The sequence below is a fragment of the Sycon ciliatum genome, chromosome 1 (genome assembly GCF_964019385.1).
Source record: "Sycon ciliatum chromosome 1, ocSycCili1.1, whole genome shotgun sequence".
NCBI lineage: Eukaryota > Metazoa > Porifera > Calcarea > Leucosolenida > Sycettidae > Sycon > Sycon ciliatum.
The window spans coordinates 25,853,060-25,874,032 of record NC_088643.1 but is presented as its reverse complement, the minus strand read 5'-3'; the positions used below and the strand labels follow the sequence as shown (position 1 = coordinate 25,874,032).

The following is a 20,973-nucleotide window of genomic DNA, read 5'->3' as shown; positions in this document are numbered from 1 at the left end:
ACTGTCTTTGACTTTTGAGTTACGAGATGTATGCGCTCAGCCGCTCACCTGGGTCACGGCGAAGTGTCGTCGCTCACCCTGCTCTCCGGATCTCCGCAGCCTACACAACGCTTTGCGCTGGTGGCTGTCGCGTGCGCGCACTCCTGGTTGCCATGGTGCAAAAACTGCCGCACTCCTAGACCAGCGTCCCTTTAGTCCTTCGCGATGTAATAGACCGATCCCCTTATTATACTGGGTTCGAGCACGGGGGCAACCTCACTCGCGATCGAGCTAGTTTTTGAACGTGACAGCATCTTTGACAGTGTGTTTCAGGTTTGTTTTGGAATGTCTTCTGCTTAGTTCAAGTAGTTTGCGATGGCTTCGAGCGGTGCTAAACCTCCTGCTGGTAGGAGCAGAGTCTCCGAGAGAGACATGGACTGTGATGCCGCTGCAGGATTTTTTCAAGGCGCGGGAGGGAACGATCTCGGGCCACAAACAGGAGTTACTCCAGAGGTGAGTTTTTTTGGTGTTGAAATATTCGAATCGCGAATCGTGTTGTGAGATTTATTTTGTGCCTAGGCTACAGCAGACCATATTTCTTTCTCCTTGCGATCGGTGCTGAAGATAATAGTAACCTTTTTCTGGTCTGTCTTTTTCCTCTCCAGAGCCATCTTCTATGAAGGTAACCGTGGTGCTGCCAAGTCACCAAGTCGCGATCAGCAGCCCTGAAGTGGAAAAATCGATTTTCCAACGATCTGGTTGGACATCAGCCACTAAAGTACTCAGTCTGATTTGCCTGTAGTGACAACAGCAGCCATCCTTGGACACCTTGCAAAGACAGGAAAAGCCACTGGTGGAAGGGACTGCTTTGAGGTGACGATAGCAGTGCAGTGGTGATCGCTGTTTTGTCAAGTCGAAGGGCTAGCCAACCCAGAGGAAGCATAAAAAAACGATGAGCAGTGCGTGTTATTTGTTGAGCGTGAAGAGCTAGAGGAGGACAGTGCAAACACATGGACGGAGTGGATGGTGTTTGAAGAACAGTGTGCTGTGTGCCGGCTGGTGGTGAAGGTGGTCTTTGTCAGCATGTATTCGTGCTGCTTCTTGTGCTGGAACACTTCTCGCCCAGGAAGGCAGATTGCGTGCTCCCTGGCCCTCAGTTGGCTATGGGGCATTTGTTCCAGGAGCATTACCCCAGAGCCAATGATGAGTCGTACCTTTGAAAAGTCGAAGCTTGCTGTTAATCGCAAGCGTAGCGCAGTGGATTTCTCCCTCTTCGAAGCACGAGGGCCAAAGCTTGCCGCTGTCTGCAGCAAAGTGTGTGTGCGGTTCTTTCGAACCTATGAATATACCCCCTGCACGTTCAGAGTGAACTATTTTCTAGTATATTTAACATCCTCAACCCGCCACCACCATGCGCTCTTGGCCGAACTAATGCACGAAGCATAAACACACCAGCACAGCAAGGACACTTCCGTTGACAGATATTGTTTACGCCTCTAGACCGCTGTTTCTTTTCTTCGAGCTCATCGTTAGAGGAGGATAGTAGCAGGATACTAATGATGATATAATAGAAGATGATAGACGGTTTATGGTCCGATATTGATGATTGAAGATCTAAGAAAGCAATGACAGTGATTGCGAAATGGATAATATTATCATGATTATATGCCAGTCTGGTAATGCGTTGTACTTGTGGACAGTATTGAAATCATCACTGCATTCGATCCAAATATTGGTATACCTTTGGTTTCAGTATTGGAAAAAAAGAGTAAGAGAACCTGGTTGATTTGGTTGCATCTGCGACTGGCTACCGGGTGTTGTGATCAGCAATGTTACCATGGGAGAAAATAAGAGCGCAAGGATCTGTTGGGTCTTTTTGTGCCGGTGCGAGAACCCTAAGTGCATGGCAAAATAGAACTGTTTCATGCACAATGCAGAATGTCTTGCGGTACATGGCATTGATGACTGAACATCTCGCCAGCTCGCCCAAATGGGGATCATGCCCAAACGGAGGAACAAGACATCTTTCCAGCTCAGCTAGCTATATAGCATATACCGTGAAACGGATGATTAACTTGTGCCTCGCATGACAGCTTCTGTCCCATTCGGCCCAGGCTTAGACACATCAATGCCAATAGCAGCTGATCCTCCATTACATGCTCATTGGCGATTTACGGCCACCTCCAACTGTATCCGCCGTCCCTCAGCTTCCGTCTTCGCAGATCTGGCTCGGCGCAGTACATTTTCTCGGCTAGGCTCAAAGAAGTCCCACAGAGCGGTCCAAACACCTGAAGGCAAACCAGTCAGAAACTGGCGCGGCTCAGAGTCTTTCTTCATGTTATTGTACGTAAGCTGTTTTTCGGCTTTCTTCACCCCATCGTCCAACTGCTCCACGAGACGCTGTACACGAGCTCTACTTGCTGCCAACTCCTGATGCAGATGCTGCACTTCCATTACAGGACCAAACTGCACTAAGCCAGGTTCCTTTCCAACTCAAAATGCCGTTGCCTCTCAGCAAAATACTGGTTTGCGAGCATGGGGAGCTCGTGATGCAGACGCTGCACTTCCATGACCGAACTGCACTAGGCTCAGCAAATACTGTTTTGCGAGCATAGGGAGCAGAGCGTCCAGACTCCACTCTCTTGCGAAAAGCAAACCTGGTACCGTAGGACAGCTGTTTGGTTTCCTGGACTCATCCTGCCCTTGTAGAGCTGGGCAAAACGATTTCGACTTCGGAATCGAAATGATCGCTGCATCTCAAATATTCAGAGTGACCCTAAAACTACGTCCTTCCTCACGGGGAATAGCCTGGATCCGCTTGCTCCAGGCCGCTGTGGCTCCACACGACCAAAGGAGTGAAATGACTTGCTTGCTTCGTCCTCCTGTTCTGACAGTGAGGAACGCAGCAATGATCCTGAGAAGGCATCCTGAAGTCGTAAAAAGGAAGACGTCTAAACAAAAACAAAACAGCTCAAATCAAAAGTCCTTGTGGCATTTTTTGTAGACAGGCTTGCACTGCGTGTAGATTTCGCGTGCTCTGCACTTCGCATGCGAGAAGTCACGCAAAGCCGAGGTGAGGTTGGTCGCGTGTGTGCAGCAGGATCCCACGCGACTGCGGAGTTGCCCCCTTGCTCGAACCCAGACAATAATAAGGGGATCGGTCTATTGGAAAGGCTTCCTGTCTGAAGCCTTTCCATACTGGTACTCGATGTTCCAGTTTTGTGACACGAGAATGGCACGAGAATTAGTGTACCGCTGAGTGTACCGCTATACACTTGGTCGACACGTAGTCGACACGTTGTTGATACTTTTTTGACACGTGACCCCGTCAACGGTCTGCTTTGTGCCAATGCCACTCGGTAAACGCCGATGTCGCGTACGACAAAGACGACTATCCCGTACGCGAAATAGTTGAGAATTGCATGACGTGGACCTGACGGCAAGGACAACTGCGAGGAGGCCCCTTTCGGTACCCCTGACGGGAAGGAGAACTGCAGAATTAGCTAGAAGTCGACGAAGTCGAACGAGGAGGCCCCTTTTCCGTACCCCATACTGCAAAGTGCCATTGATGGATACCTTTTGCACCTGGAACGACCCCTTAAAGGGGAAGTATACCCTAAAATCAAATTTTCACCAGTTGTAGTCTTCTGGGTGCTGAGTCGAATGGTCTTGGTCCGAGGAAGCTGCGACGCTCCCTTCCTACTTGAATCCCAATCGAACTCGCGCACTTCCACCGAAACTGGGTGACTGCGCCCTACTAGATGGGGATTTGTATGCAAAATGTCACTAAAAGCGCCATTTCGTTCTTATAAAAGCACGGATGACCGCGATTGGCCCATATGTTGTAGTCTTTTGGACGCTGAGTCGACTGGTTTTGGTCCGAAAAGGCTGCGATGCAGCGTTCCTCCTTTATTCCCAATCGAACATGGTTGAACAAGCGGTCACGTGCTCCTGCGTACACCAGTCAGCTGGTCACCGTGCCTGCAGGGTACAACTTACTAGCCTGTTTGACCTTTTTTGGGTGCAGTCCTGTCACTCGAGTTGAACTCGAGTTGAACCTTGGTGTGAAAGTTGTCGCCTGCTGGCGCGGTGACCAGGTGATTTGGGCACCCAGGAGCACGTGACCGCTTGTTCAACCATGTTCGATTGGGAATAAAGGAGGAACGCTGCATTGCAGCCTTTTCGGACCAAAACCAGTCGACTCAGCGTCCAAAAGACTACAACATATGGGCCAATCGCGGTCATCCGTGCTTTTATAAGAACGAAATGGCGCTTTTAGTGACATTTTGCATACAAATCCCCATCTAGTAGGGCGCAGTCACCCAGTTTCGGTGGAAGTGCGCGAGTTCGATTGGGATTCAAGTAGGAAGGGAGCGTCGCAGCTTCCTCGGACCAAGACCATTCGACTCAGCACCCAGAAGACTACAACTGGTGAAAATTTGATTTTAGGGTATACTTCCCCTTTAAACGCTGTCGCGGCGACTATCCCGTACGCGAAATAGTTGAGAACTGCTGACGTGGACCTTTTGCACCTGGAACGGCCCCGTAAACGCTGTCGTGTCGGCGGAGTGAATGTGCAGGGTGCTGCAAAGACGTCCCCTCTACTAGGCTCTAGGCCTTTGGAGACATGGCGAACTGAATGCGCAGGGCGAAAAGAATTGCTGCAAAGACGTCCGCTCTAGGCCTTTGGAGACATCGTGGGAACTCCTTCCGGTACTATACAAACTGCTGACGTGGCCGTGGACATGTACATGGAGAGTCATGGTGGGACTTCATGTACATGGATACATGGTGGGAATTCCTTCCGGCACCCCCGTACCGCAAAGCCAACGGTGGGGAAGGAGAAGTGCAGACGTGCAGGAAGACGAACGAGGAGGAACCAGGACGAGCGAGCAATGGCAGGACTAGCTGGACCGTAAGTAATAGCTGAATTGTGCATGACAACTTGACATCCATGCGGCACTCGCCACTTGCCACTGCATATTTCTTGTCCACTAACAATGTCTCTCCTCTGCCCCCTGTGTGTCCACGGACCACGGCCCTGTTGCTGAATTGGCCCGATGAATCGAATGTCTTCCGCAACTGGAACGGCCCCGTAAACACTGTCGCGTCGGCGACTGAATGCGCAGGAGGGAAAATATTGCTGCGAAGACGTCTCCTCTAGACGACGGTAAGGCACCCCATTGATATGTTGCCAGTGTGTGCCAGGGTATCGCGCGATGGTGAATGAGGAATGATGAAGGGTACGGTGGGACTGTAGACCTGTTACCTTTTACTAACACGTTATCAGGTGGAGAGTGTCTTGTACTCACGTTATCAGGTCGAGAGCGTATTGTAGTCACTCTCTCTATTCCTGTACTTCATTACGTTTAAGGTGTACGTATAACTTCTCAAAAAAATTTAATGGTCTACAGTCGTGTCGGAAGGGTACGGTGGGACTGTAGACATGTTACCTTCTAACACGTTATCAAGTGGAGAGTGTCTTGTACTCACGTTATCACTATAGCAGGTCGAGAGCGTATTGTAGTCACTCTCTCTATTCCTGTACTTCATTACGTTACAGGTGTACGTATAACTTTTCCAAAAAAAATTAATGGTTCACGTCTTCAGATAGAAAGCGTATTGCACCCACTGTCTAGTCTCTGTAGTGCATTGAGATTTTGTTGATCGAACATGAAATGGATACACAGACCAGGGCCGGAGGAAGGAGTTGGGGAGTGGTCCGGCCAACCTCTGAGGGGGGTGCGGGGACCTCCCCCGGGAGAAATATTTTAAATTTACGTGAAATAGAGCGAATTTGGGCATCTCTAAGGCTCCAGAAAATGCAGAAAATTATAGTAAAAGAACACAAACACAACTTTTTATCCATATCAGCCATACAGTGCCGGTCACGGAGTCCTGAGCTACTTCGAAGCACATCACACGTCGGCAGTACAGTCGAGTCATGTACCTCTGGATTTTTTTACACCGGTTTTGCACGAATCACATGGACCATCCAGCTGGGAAAGTGGTCCGGCCATGGCCGGACCAGCCTGACCGGTTCCGCCGGCCCTGCAGACAAAGCCAGGCCAAGTACATGGCGAGATGTCGCCAGAAGAACGTCTTCAGGTAGAGAGCGTATTGCACCCACTGTCTAGTCGATTTTGTGGATCGCACATGAAATGGATACACAGACAAAGCAGGCCAAGTACATGAGAGAGTGGACGATGTGCAGATCGACACGGCCTGCGGGTACTTCATTAAAGTTATCCGTGACATAACTAGGATAAAAGTTAATCACTGCAAAAACATTGCCAAGTATGTGAGCACTTTGGACTTGACAGAAGGGTGCACGGGCGACGTTGACAAAACATACTGCGGTGACTGTCACTATCATGACAGCAGGGCACATCGCACACAGCATCGCAGATGGTGTCGAATTGCGCATCATAATATTGCAAAATTGCTCCTGTGCATGCAAGTGGATTTCATTGCACTTCTCAGTTTGGGAAATGCTCGATTATGACAATTCTCCATGTGAGTGCACTAGCCCTGAACAGACATGTAGGTGAACCGTTTGTGGTGTCTCATAGCCTACCTCACGACCTTCTGCTTTCTTTCTTCATCACTTGTATCTTGCAGGTATATCATCCCGTGACGACCACATTGAAGTCTGAATTTGAAGTGTGAAGATGCTTCAGCAACCACATCGTACTTTTCCATTGCTTTCATTGTGCTTCTACTGTGCATGTGTGTAACTTGTGGGGTAAACATGTGATGACATTGTATGCTGGCGACACGGTCAGATGTTCATGCGTCTAACGTACACCTGCATGTTATGCATTGAAAAAGGGTTTGCCACTTGCGATCCTGGGACGAGTATCAGGTCCGCTTTGTCCTCTGTGGGCTGTATCAGATTGCTGTTCACTTCTCTATCTGTTGGATATGTGACTTTCTGCAAGTTTCTGGTGTATGATGGCCACGTCCTTGCTTGTCACTTTGTATGATATTACATTCTGTATTCGCTGCTTCCATGGCATGGTCTGCAAACTGCAATCCTTGGGCAAATGTCATGTTTGCTATGTTGTGCTTTGGCCGTCAGCTTGTCTACACGCTGTAGTTGAATTATTTTTGTTTCACAACTGACTTCCTCAAGTACGGTGGCCACTGCTTTGCATGGCATTATACATGAAGAATTTCCTGTTTGTGTCGTGTGCATGTGCGTATGTGTGCGTGGCCACGTGTGTGTGCCGTGTGCATACACATGTTTGTGTATCTGTGTGCGGGGTAGCGAGGCGGGGAGGGCTGGTATGTATCAGTGTGTTATTGCAGTCGCATGGCTACATACAGTACATCGCGCGCGTGGTCATCATGTTTACCTTCGGGGTTGGGGTGGGGAGCCGGAGGGAACGGAAAAAGACCTGAAATTATCCATATAAAAATCGCTCTGTGAGCGGTTCTGAAAAACCTTTACTGGTACTGCCCCGTCGTAAAAGTAAGAAATTAGAACTGGCCCATTGTCCCCCCAAATGCGAACTGATCCACCTAAATCGCGAATGACGGGACCCGAACGCACCAGTAGCACGAGGTTCCTACCTGTGGATGCAGATGGGGACGTTGGTCCGGACCATAGGCCATGTACTGTACTAGCGGTAGGCTTCCCTATCAAAATAATAAATTCTACTGCTACTACTGGTGTTACCCTATGATAAGGCCGCGGTCACACCGAGCTCGATTCAGCCGTTCAGCCGAAACAAGCGCTTGTTTACGTCACTATTACCATGGAAATGGCTGAAAAATGTCCTACAAGCGACTTTCAGCCGTGGCTGACTCTCAGCCGTTTTTTTCCGGCTTGTTTCAGCCACAGCTTGTACAAGCGGCTGAAAGCCGAAATTCAAAAAATAATTTGAGTGCGCTTGGAGCTCCGGAGCACACCATGTAGCTAGTTGACATGATGAACTGATATTGATGTTCTTTCTTGTGTCCGTGGAACCGTGCTATCCCTGTGCCTTTGGTTTTGACCGTGAGTCTGTCTACCCCAACTACACTGTATTCAGTTTGATTTGGATTTTGTCCGATGACCATGGATTTCTGCCGCTGTGCCTCTAGACTGCTGCGTGGATTGTTGGAGCTGTGGTTTGAGGCCAAGACAAGGCACCACACTCACGACCGAATTCATGAAGAAAGCCGGGTACGAAGAAGAGAGTGGATTGCAACTGAGTTCAATAACGGCAACCGGCGGGGCAGAAAGCTCGACATCAGGAAACACCACCCGAACCATCGCGTCCATGCACACCCAACAAATAAAAAGAGCACGACTTCGCAATTCAGAATCCGGGCTTCTTTTGCTTCTTCATCAAAACTGAACACTAGAACAAGTACAGTTTTAGATCGCGAACGTTCTGCTCTCCAGTTTCTTGCAAACATTGGTGTGTTTCGAGATATTCAAAATTTGGCGGGTATGAAAAACAAGCCATTCAAGCTTTGCACTCAAGGTCTGGTGTGACCGCGTCACCATGGTCACAGGGATCACGCAAGCCAGCTGAGCGCCAGCGATAACAAGCCCAAAGTGGCTTGTTTCGGTGTGACCGGGGCCTAATTGCCGTGCACGCGTGATCCTGTGCCATCCCGACCTCGTGCTACTGGTGCGTTCGGGTCCCGTCATTCGCGATTTAGGTGGATCAGTTCGCATTTGGGGGGACAATGGGCCAGTTCTAATTTCTTACTTTTACGACGGGGCAGTACCAGTAAAGGTTTTTCAGAACCGCTCACAGAGCGATTTTTATATGGATAATGATTATGTAAACGTTTCGAATCTGCATTCCTGTCGTTTGTTACCTCACAAGAAATACCCGTCCGGCGTCCCTACTGCATGTTTGTGGCAATGGAAGTTAAAACTGACCCATACTGATTGCACATCAAAAGCTTCGCACTTGGAAAAACAGTTTGTCCCACTAGTACATGTATTTATTACGTGTCTCTAGATAATTGTACTAGCGGTGTAACTATTAGTCTATTTACTTGAAGCGACTTACTTCGGACGGGCAGACATTTCAATCACTGCACTTATAGGATTCGTTTTCAGCCTCTCCAGATATTAAACAGATTCATGTAACTCTTTTCACTCCGTCTCTCGTCTGTCACGATGGAGTATATATTTCATGAGAAGGTACTGCACTGGTTCACGTCTCTATTTGCTTGTCATCTGTATTCTTGCTCCGCTTTTCACATTTGTACATATCAGAAATTTGTTGGTAGTTTGAATATTATGGTGAGACTGGCTTGCTGTACTTTCTTCTTTTTTCTTCATTCTGGCATGCAGCAAGAGGGGTCACTATGCGCCCAGCACTGCCTCAATGCACTGCTTCAAGGTACCAACTGCTGTGCATTATGGGACATACAAGTACATGTATTTAGTTATCAGTTGTACATTTGTGTGTCCGTGTTGGTATAGCGTTCGTGAATGGGTTCACTATAATATAGCCACACACGTGTGTGTGCGTGTGTGTGTGTGCGTGTGTGTGTGTGTGTGTGTGTGCGTGTGTGTGTGTGTGTGTGTCCCATATGGTGCAGTGGCATGTGCAGTCGATTTCCAATCGAGAGATTGCGGGTTCAATTCCCGACGATTATGGTCGCACACGTCTTTCTTCTCTTTCTCGGACTCTTCCTGACTTTTCTTTCATTCTCCTGGGTGGTTACCAACAGCCAGTGTATGCCGGAGTATGTGGTGTGGTGTGTGTGTGTGTGTAGAAAAAATAAATTAAAAATAAATGGAAAAATGAAAAATAGGGATTCACTGGCCAGAAAAAGTCACTTCAAACAGCTGTGTGGTGGATACCAGGCTAAAAATAGTGGCGGTCAATTCATCAGCCTTGCAAGCTGTTGAATGGTGTAATCCCAGCACAAGTTGCTATGTCTAACATAGCTGTTCGCTATCATCGCTTCCGCGATGGGCATGTCTGAGGTGAGGTGTGTGTGTGGTAAGGTCCTGGAGTACTGACTTGTTGGCACTGGCAGTGAGCACTTTGACCTGTTGCCGAGGTTAATCTGTGTCGTACCCACGCTCGCACGCATGCGCACATACACATACCACCACCACCATCACATGTACTGCTGAAGAAGTCACTTGTACGCGGAGAAAACCAAGAGGCACAAAGAACTCAAAACATTAGGGGCCGTCCGGGGTTACCGATTGTTTTTACAAAACGAAAAGTTTTAGTATTTTTCAGCCCCCACCCACCCACCCACCTTCTCTGCAGGTAAAATGAATTCCAATAAAATATTGATGTCAATTTTCAACACCCAGAAGTAACTGGACATTCCCATCCGCATTCAATAATTATTTTCAAAACGAAACTCCATCAAACCCACCCGTCCCCAAACGAAAACTTTTCGTTTTGAAAATATTACAGTCGACCTACCCTTATAACGATAACCTCTATAATGATATTACCCTTATAACGATATTTTTCTGCCGAACCAAATCACTCCATTGACTTGTGCATACAATGCCTTACCTCTATAACAATATTGCTATAACGATATTACCCCTATAACGATATTAAATGGGCTGACCAATCGACATTTTCCATTTTATAACAATATCTAGCAGGGAATATGTAGAGCCTACTATCCAGGTAGGGCAAGCTTCACTTGATAAGTCGCTGGGACAGGACAAAATGCAATGGGGGCAACAGTGGGCACCTTGCTACATGTATGTACATAATGTGCATGTACGAAAAATGAACAAAATCCATGTATTATGACGTATGTGTATGAAATGAACCAGTTACCCCTATAACAATATTACCCTTATAACAATATTTCTCGGTCTGACGCAAATATCGTTATAAGGGTAGGTCGACTGTATTGGTAACCTTGGACGGCCCCTTAGGAACAGTTGAGCAAAAATAATAGTATAGAGAGTAGGGGTGAAACGGTTCGGGTAAGGAACCGGTTTTGGAACCGCCAGCTGAAAAGAATCGGGTACTAGTACCCGTTCTGTCAAATTTTGAACCGAAACTCGAAAAATCTCGTTCTCGTACAAATACATGTACACGTCAAGTCTACTCAAGATTTAAAATGTCTTACCTTACGATCCCCACTCTTCCAAAGAGTTCTCTGGTCATTATCTTCTTCGCACTTGGACTCTCCGATGTCTCATTCTTGCTCGTAAAAAAATGTTTTTTTCTAAAAAAATAATTGTCGCGAACGCATTTTGTCGGTCTGGAGAAAAAAGTGCATGGAACCGATACCCGAACCGTGGGAAACAATGCTGGCATTCGGGTACCCGAACATGAAAAACATGGAACCGTTTCACCCCTAATAGAAAGGAAAGTACATCTTCACGACACTCTCCAAACGGTCTCTGGGCTACACCAATCACTGAAAGAAGAAAAAAGAGATAATCTTTCGAATTATCGGGCAAGGCCCATCTTCAGGAGGATCTCTTTTCTTTTAGTGATAGGTATAACCCAGAGACCGTTCGGAGAGTGTCGTGAAGATGTATGGGCAGGGAATAATTTACTTTTAATTTCTTGCATAGCAATTTTGTTATTCAAAATCAGACTTGAATAGCAATTCAAAAATGTTGCGTAGCAATTTTCTTCAACACTTGACAACTTTGTCCTTCTGCAGAGCTGATCAGAGTGCAAACTCAGACCACAAATACACTGTAACACCTTAGTTGCAAACCTAGCCTGGTGCCACGATGCATAGCTCGGCACTTTCGAAGTTTCGTGCATCTATTTCATCCCTAAGAGACACACCTGGCATGCACACTGTGCATCATTGGGGTACAGTGAAAAGTCAACATGCATCGCAGTTTTCTGCGACACGTTTCTGAAGTTGCGTCGCACCTCAGAAAGAATTGCGTAGCAAACTGCGGGTTTCGATACAGGTTAAAGTATTTCCTGATGGGTATAGTGGATGGCTACAGTGGAGTCTTCGCATATTGTCCATCTAAATTGTCATAGTCGAAGTACAGTGCTGTTTTACTGAGGCGTTCGGTTTTGCATGATTCTTGTTCGCATAGCTCCCCCTTTTATTGATCTTCGCATCTTTGAGCCACACACGTTGTGTGGAATGTTGCTTTGCGTCCTTGAATCGTGGTTTGACCATATTGTCCAATGGTCTTGCCAGTATCGTCATCGACGTGCATGAACATCCGCCAACGCCCTTCACAGCTGAGACTTTCAGCTCGTGCTTGTCTTGGTTGCGCTCACCTTCCCCTCTTATATTATCATATAACTTAGAACCTTCCAAGTTGGAAGGCTGTTGGAGTGCGCATCCAAGATGTGCTAGAGCTGTTAGCCAGTTAGTTGTAGAACGTCAGTACTGTCGGTCAGTGTCGTGCAATGTTATCGCATGAGCTGATTGTTTAGTAACTGGTGGTGTTAGTGGACATTATGGCGTATTAAAGGGGGACCAGCTACACCCATGATGGGTGTGGTAAATACCAGATGCTGTAGGTGCACGATAGTTCAATGTTAGTAGTGTATGTGTTGTGTGTATGTGTGTGTGTGTGTGTGTGTGTGTGTGTGTGTGTGTCTGTGTGTGTGTGTGTCTGTGTGTGTGTGTGTGTGTGTGTGTGTGTGTGTGTGTGTGTGTGTGTGTGTGTGTGTGTGTGTGTGTGGCATGTCTTGGTTCTGTAGGTGCCTACTTCAATGCCGTCGACCTGGCCAATATTGGACAGCAGCTGGATGAAGCAGAACGATCTCGTATGGCAGAGGGTGGCGTCCATTCTGCTGAGTACAACCAGTTTGTGGCTGTAAGAAGACTGTCTACTCTCCATCGCCCCTTGCTAGTTCTGATATAGAATACACAAACACACCCACCCATACGAGTACACGCATACACACTCTCTCTCCTTCTCTACCTACCTGCCTGCCTGCCTGCCTGCCTGCCTGCCTGCCTGCCTGCCTGCCTGCCTGCCTGCCTGCCTGCCTGCCTGCCTGCCTGCCTGCCTGCCTGCCTGCCTGCCTGCCCACCCACCCACCCACCCACCCACCTACCTACCGACCTACCTACTAGTATATACCCTACAATTCTCACACAGCAATAACGCAACCAAGTCCTAACGGTATCGGAGTTTCGTTGTTGTGAAGCTCTCTTCAGACAGCGTTACTTGACCCTGTATTTGGTTGCCACATACTTTCCGTTGTCATGAGTATTGTGAGGTAGATTTAGTTCCCCGGTGACTGTGTGTCATGGAGATTGCGGTTTGCATGCCCTTGTTGCAAGTTGGAACTGATGTGGATGTGCACTGCGGTTTGTGTCAAGCTGCCGCATTGTCACAGCCTGCTTGATGGCTTGCATTCCCACTGGTTGACGGTGCTAAGGGTGACAAGCATGCAATGAGTCGAGTCAAGGAATACGGACTACATCTATGTCACAGCTAGTGGTCTGCAGGGGGTATTGTCACAGCTAGTGGTCTGCAGGGGGTATTACGTACAGCTAGTGGTCTGCAGAGGGTATTACGCGCGGGTGCCAGATAGGCTGTAGACTAGTATACTGTAAATATACAAAATCTCGGCGCTGCAAAATTTCGGCACTTCACGATTTTTGACATTTCGGCGTGGGGTAGAGGGCATGGTATAGTGCGACAGATGCTGTGAAAAATTTCATCGGCGTTTTAATTCAGGCGTTTTGGGTCGGTGCCGAATATACGGTAGCCGAAATTAAATAGCTGCCGAAAATTTGTATATTTACAGTAGCACAGTACACTGTATCTCTGTTTTCCGGCCACAAGCGCAAGGCAATCTATTGTGTTTATGACACACACAAGCGCAAGGCAATCTATTGTGTGTTGTGTTTATGGCTTATCCTGTGTACTGGTAGTGACTAATGTGATTTTGTCTATGCTTCCTGTGTGTGTGTGTGTGTGTGTGTGTGTGTGTGTGTGTGTGTGTGTGTGTGTGTGTGTGTGTGTGTGTGTGTGTGTGTGTGTTCATGCAGCGTGGCAGCAGCAATGTCGACGATAGTGGATTCTTCTCTGTGCAGGTAGGGGAGCCGGGAACGGGTTGTGTGGCTACTAGTGCTAACAAGCAGACATTTCACTGGTGCATCTGTTTGAAGTGGAGCTATCTTTGCCACACATCCAACAGAGGGGAGTGCAAGTGGTGAAGTGAAGTGCTCCAGTATATCAGCTGACGGTCTTGGCAGCTCTATCCCTCCGGTGCTGTGACAAAACAGGTTCACCTACCTCTATAGAAACTATGCGAATGACTTCATGGGGCGAGTCAGCGGATACAGCACGAATCAGCGGATGCAGCGCGAGTCAGCAGATGCAGCGCGAGTCAGCAGATACAGCGCGAGTCAGCAGAATCGCTTATGGGTGCTGTGTATACAGCGGAACCGCATATGGGCGTTATGTATGCAGCGCGAGTCACTGATGCAAGTGCAGCGCTGTGGGCCGACTTCGCCGAATCATCTCAACTGATGATGTTATCTCATAACCTCTGTTGAAAAGTCTGGCAACTACTTGGCTGCCGCGTTGATATGACCTTGCTGGGGAAGCAGTGATGAATGATGAGTACGTACTATGCCATAGAATGTGGACACAGCTAACATCTCTCTCCCCTCTCCTACCCCCTCTCGTCTCTCCCCTCTCCTACCCCCTCTTGTCTCTCCCCTCTCCTACCCCCTCTCGTCTCTCCCCTCTCCTACCCCCTCTCGTCTCTCCCCTCTCCTACCCCCTCTCGTCTCTCCCCTCTCCTACCCCCTCTCGTCTCTCCCCGCTCCTACCCCCTCTCGTCTTTCCCCTGATTTCTCTCTACCCCCTCTTGTCTCTCCTCTGATTTCTCAGTCTAGATATGATACACTACTTCATTCCGTCCCCTCCACCTATTTTTTGAACGATGCTTATTCATCTGTTTGAAATGGCTTACATCTTGTGTTTGTCATTGTGCCTGCAGGTAATTGAGAATGCCGTGAGTGCATTCAACCTTCGTCTTGTTCGATTCGACAGTCCACAAGCTACAGCAGCGCGGACGTCACCAGCGTAAGTTGTGTGATACGCGTTCTTGTAAGCAAACACTATTTGTAGACAGCTGCATCGTTTAATGCATGTCCTTTGAAAAGATTCTTGAACTCCAACACTGCTACATCACCTAGTCTTACAATCATACCACATGGTGTCTTGCTGAAGGCGTTTTGATTTACTTGCTGTAAAATTTCGGGCATGTGGTATGGATACTGAGACTGTGCAATGTCCTGTTTCGCTGAGTTTACAATTTTGTTTGGCTTTTTGGGGGTGGGGTGGGGCATTACATGATCAATCCTATTGTCAAGAAGAGGTTGGTGCGACTTCGGCGATACTTGGGGAATTGTGTGTTGCTCTCTACGTGGCAGCTTGCGCTATTCCTGCTGACTTGAATTCTCACTTGACTGACTCACGACTGCCATCCGGGGCACACGAGAAGTCCATCGAATTGGAGCACGCACAATCCTATTGTCCCTGTGGAAAATCGTGATACCACAGTCATACAAAAATCCACGATTTTAACATGCTTTGTAAAACGCCATGTTTTTTTTACATGATTCACGACTGCCGTCCAGAGCACACGAGTAGTTCGTCGATCCTTCGATTCGGCAAACCTGCAAGAAAGCACCACTCCCTGCTCGATACACAGTGTTCGGGGGAATTCACCCCTCATCAGCTGAGCTTAAGTAGGCTGAGAAATATTGTGCCTGAAGAGCACCACGTGCAAACTTCTGTTAACACCAGGTAGTAGTGTGAGTTAGTGTTGCTCAGCTCAGGGATGGGAAGAGCAAGTGTTAAGTACCCATGGTGATTCACAACGTTGTCGCTGTTGTCACCTCCAAACACTGGCCACAGTAGCACGAATCAGTAGTAGCGACCCCTCGTACTGTTGTTCCCAGTGTGGGCTTGTGACTAACTGGTTTGGAGGTGACACTGGTGTTCCCAGTGTGGGCTTGTGACTAACTGGTTGGGAGGTGACGTCGCGTCGCGAATGACCAAGGGTCCTCAACGCTTGTTCTACGCATCTACAAGCGCCACTGACTCACGCTGCTATCTCGTGCTCACAAGATGGTTGTGGCGTTGGACATGGGGTTTCTTCATAAGGTTTTAACTTTACCCTTGGTGATGTTTTGGCCTGGAGAGCAGCCCAGTCATTCCAGCCAATGAATACACACACACACACACACACACACACACACACACACACACACAGACACACACACACACACACACACACACACACACACACACACACACACACACACTGCTTTTCTAGGAACATGTGGACACATATACATGTACAACAGTGCGGCAACTGTCACTACCCTCCAAGTCAGTGAAAGAGGTGTGAAGGGCTTTGTGAGAAAGCATCAAGTCCACACCGCAAAGAATTCATTTGCAATTGAAGTGAAGGAAAATCCAATCAACAGCGGGTACCAGTGACTGGGGATGCACCAGGACTTACTTTTTACTTTTTTACTTATTAATTTTTAGGATGTCCATTACGGTCCGGTACTGCTGATCTCTTTGAGCCAGTTCTCTGGATTGAGGTCTACAGCTCTTTGGGTGTTCCGTTGATGCTAGTGCTTGCTTGTATGTAATTGGTACAATAGTGATGTGTGTGCGTGTGTGTGCGTGGGTGGTGTGTGTTTATGTGTGTGTGTGTGTGCGTGCGTGCGTGCGTGCGTGTGTGTGGTCTGTGTGCGTGCGCGATACCTCTTTCAGGGCCGGTCAGGCGTTCATTTGCAACTTGATGGAACATTGGCTGACCATCCGAAAGCTGGGTAACCAGGTGAGTGCCATGTTGTTTGACTGTGAGTGGCTGTGAGTGACTGTGAGTGGCTGTGATCGTGAGTGGTAAGGATATGCATTCCACACACCTTTTGATGCTTATGGTGTTGCTGTGCACGTGCTAACGAAATCCTATGTTTCACTTCAATTCTCTGGTGCCTGTACCTTATATCACCTGTACCTTATATCACCTGTACCTTATATCGTTATCACCTGTACCTTATATCACCTGTACATGCAGTGTGTGTATATGACTGTGGTGATGGGGGGGGGGGGATAGGCTGTGTTTGCACGCTAACTCTGTGTAGCTTGGTGCAGGTGTGAGGTGAGGTGATAAATATGAGGTGCGTAGATGTGAGGTGAGACGAACGCCTGGTCGCGCGCTTGTGCACTGGCGGTATTCACACACCGCCCTCTTATAAACTGGTGTGTGTGTGTGTGCACATCTCATTACTAAACCTCTCGTTCTCCCTGCTGAGGCTGAATAGTTTCTCTGCATGCTGCATGCCAAAGTGCATGGAGTTGTGCACTATATGTCCTATGGTGAAAATGGCTGTTTGGAGGTTGTTATTCAGAAGTGTCTGGCAGAGGCTACCGGCACCCTATTAGAATAGGTTTGGACTTCTGTTTGTGCTGCTGCTGCTACATGTGCTGTATATGTATGTTCTATGGCATGCTGTGTAGTGGTTCAATCTCAACTCATTCCTCACTGGTCCGTTGTTGCTGACTGATACCTATCTGTCTATGTACCTGGAGCAGCTGAGAGTCGAAGGTAAGTTGGTGGTGTATGCAAGCCTTGCTTGATAGTTTAACATGTTTTACGATGACAGCATGTTACAAGGCTGTTTTTCAAACAGTGTGTCCTCCTTGTGTGTTCTCTGCTGTTCCATTGACCTGGTTACACCTGGTTACGCTGATCATGTGCTCTGCTACTTGTGTTGCTGGCAAGTGCCTGTCATGATTATGCTGTTGCTTGTGATAGTTGTACTCCGGCTGCTTTGCGATTCGTCACGTTTTTGTTTTTGTTGTTGTTGGTGGTGGTGCTGCTGCTGCTGCTGCTGCTGCTGCTACTGTGCCCCCAGGCTACTCTATATTTGTAGTGGAAGGAGATCTGCCATCGTGTGCTGCTAACGACATTCTGCTTCAGCGGCCAGCTGTGCAACATGCTCCTCCAGCACACATCAATGCATCGTCAGCCACTGACGATCAGAAGTCTGGCCGCCAGCAGCGTGGAGGGGCACATCAGCTGGAGAAAGATGACCTGCAGCGCGCACTGCAGTTGAGTCTACAGCAGGCAGCAGATCCGAGCGCCGCCGGAGGCTTCCAAGCATTGCCACAGCGTGATCGTCAACCTGCAGGAGACAGTAGTGATGAAGAATCCGAGCTGCTGCGCCGTACGTTGGCTGAAAGCCAGCGGGCGGTGGGATTCTCTGCTGGCGACGGCGGCGGTGCAAGTGCGGAAGATCTAATGGTCAAGCGTGCAATCGAGGCCAGCCTAGCTTCGACTAGTGCAAGTACAGTTGAGACTGGCGTGCCAGCACAGCAGCGTACACAACCAGCTGCCCCTGCCGCTGCAGCTCCCTCATCTGATGAGGTTCGCCGACGGAGGCTGGCGTTCTTTGACCGGTAAGTGTGACGTGTCTTTGCTCGTATGGTGCGCATACATGTATGTCTTTGTGAAGGTATTTTCTCCCTACTTTCTCCCGACTGCTGCACCATTTTTTTTCATTGCTCTCCGTTCATCTGCTCACCCTGCTAAGCACTGTGCAGTGTGCAGGAATGGATCAGCCCATCTGAATCAGCCCATTTGTTTTTCTTCACACATCATTCAAGTACTCAAAAAAAATTTTTTTTTAATTCGACGGGTGCGCGTACCGGGCAGGTCAAGAACAAGGACATGTGACTGCACCATATTGGCCAACTATTTCTTATTGTCCTGCTGGTCTGCCTCTGCTTGTTTTTCATGCTGAACGCTAACCCACCACAGGCAATCTGCTGGCGGCAGTGGACAAGCCGGCAATGGTGGAGTATCCAGTAACCATGGTAACACACAGACACAATCAGCGGCGCCGACTGCTGCTGCAGCAGCCCCCACCCCCGCCGCCACCGATGGAGAGCGTGCAACACCACCGCTCAACGTGGATGCCATGACCGAAGATGAAGCCCTCAGCTATGCACTAGCATTGTCTGCGCAAGCGCAGTCGTGAACAAATGCAAACGAGCTTGATTACATTGTAGCTGTGTGCTGATACTGTGATTGCACAGTCCACACACAGACTAGCCCTGTGTGTGCTGATACTGTGATTGCATAGTCCACACGCAGACTAGCCCTGTGTGTGCTGATAGTGATGATGTGCAGGTAGCCCTACCCCAGGACATACTTCAAACAGGCATGGTGCAGGCGCTATGCTGTCCTGCTACTTCGAAGTACTGTATATCACCTTATTTTCGGTGTTGTAAAATTTCGGTAAAAGCCAACCCCTGACCTTTCGGTGTAAGGATAAATTCGGTATGCATGGCACCAAAAAAAACAACGCTCTTGCACTAATATCTCCGCCAAGGCCAAAAGGCTCCACATATGCATACATGTTATGTATGTACATACAATGTACTACCGGTATACCAGTATACAAGTAAGTTACAACTACACATGTAGTTGATTTTTTTAATTTGACAGTGATTTTCATGATTTTTACATATTTTGGTATTTCGGAAAATTTAGGTGTAATGTTTAAATTAGGTGATCCAGGACCAGTACCGAAGTTACCGAAATTTAAATTACACCGAAATAAAGGTGTTATACAGTAATAAGTAGCATGACCCCCCCCCCCCACACACACACAGACACACACACTTCGGTTATTGTTTGTCTTATCGTTCCACGGTGCCACGGCCGTGTTGTATGGTCACGTGCATGCTCCTAGTCGTGGGCTGAGCTTTCACACCATAAATTATCAACATCAGGTCGCCTTCAGATTTTATCAATTAAATTAAATTACTCCAACAAATCCTGAAATTATTGAATGACGCTACATTCCTTGCGATCCACATACATACATCCACATACATTTGTTTTACTTGATTGGTTTTATTTTCAATCCACATGTAAAGATAGTCATCAGCAGCTGAGATAATATTGTTTCAATTTGTTTGCATAACAAACATTGTACATGTACTGGAGTGGTCCAGGGTGAGCTTTCATTGCAGGTGGACAGATAAGAGGGTTTCAGCCAGTTGCCAGTCGGCATGCGTGAAAAAATGAAAAAAGAAGCCTTGTTTCCTAACTGCTGACAACAATATGCACGACGGGCCCACTGTGCATACCAGCAGTGAGCCAGGGTGGGGAGAGCGACCCGTCACTGCACTTCTGGTCGCTGCGTTGCTCTGACCTCTCCACTACCAGCCATAGTACAAATCCAAATACAACTAATAATACAAATCCACTGCAGTATACCAGGTATACACACACCACCATGCCTGCTACACACACCACATACTTAGGTGGTAAGTATGTGGTGTGTGTGCTGTGCATGCGGAGGTGGTGTGTGTAGCAGGCATGCGGTCCACAATGCTGCACACACGCACCACCATGCCTGCTGCACGCACACCACCATGCCTGCTGCACACACACACACACACACCACCATGCCTGCTGCACACACACACACACCACCCTGCCTGCTGCACACACACACACACCACCATGCCTGCTGCACACACACACACACCACCATGCCTGCTGCACACACACCACCATGCCTGCAGCACACACACCACCATGCCTGCAGCACACACACCACCACCATGCCTGCTGCACACACCACCACCATGCCTGCAGCACACAAACCACCATGCCTGCTGCACACACCACCACCATGCCTGCTGCACACACCACCACCACCAATGCACCATGCCTGCTGCACCCACACCACCATGCCTGCTGCACACACACCACCATGCCTGCTGCACACACACCACCATGCCTGCTGCACACACACCACCATGCCTGCTGCACACACCACAATGCCTGCTGCACACACACACCACAATGCATGCAGCACACACACCACCATGCCTGCAGCACACACACCACCATGTCTGCTGCACGCACACCACCATGCCTGCTGCACACACACCACCATGCCTGCTGCACACACACCACCATGCCTGCTGCACACACCACAATGCCTGCTGCACACACACCACAATGCATGCAGCACACACACCACCATGTCTGCTGC

General features: G+C 48.4%; 1 protein-coding gene across 1 annotated transcript; it reads left to right on the top strand.

Annotated features, from left to right (window-relative positions):
* The first annotated feature begins 8,804 nt into the window (after positions 1–8,804).
* On the top strand, positions 8,805–19,965 carry LOC135820219 (ataxin-3-like). The gene is made up of 9 exons (XM_065333537.1): positions 8,805–9,127; positions 9,281–9,329; positions 12,612–12,727; positions 13,915–13,959; positions 14,874–14,959; positions 16,667–16,733; positions 17,417–17,504; positions 17,815–18,358; positions 18,720–19,965. The coding sequence occupies exons 1-9, from the start codon at positions 9,104–9,106 to the stop codon at positions 18,937–18,939; spliced, it is 1,239 nt and encodes a 412-aa protein (XP_065189609.1). The 5' UTR covers positions 8,805–9,103; the 3' UTR covers positions 18,940–19,965.
* Positions 19,966–20,973: the final 1,008 nt, after the last annotated feature.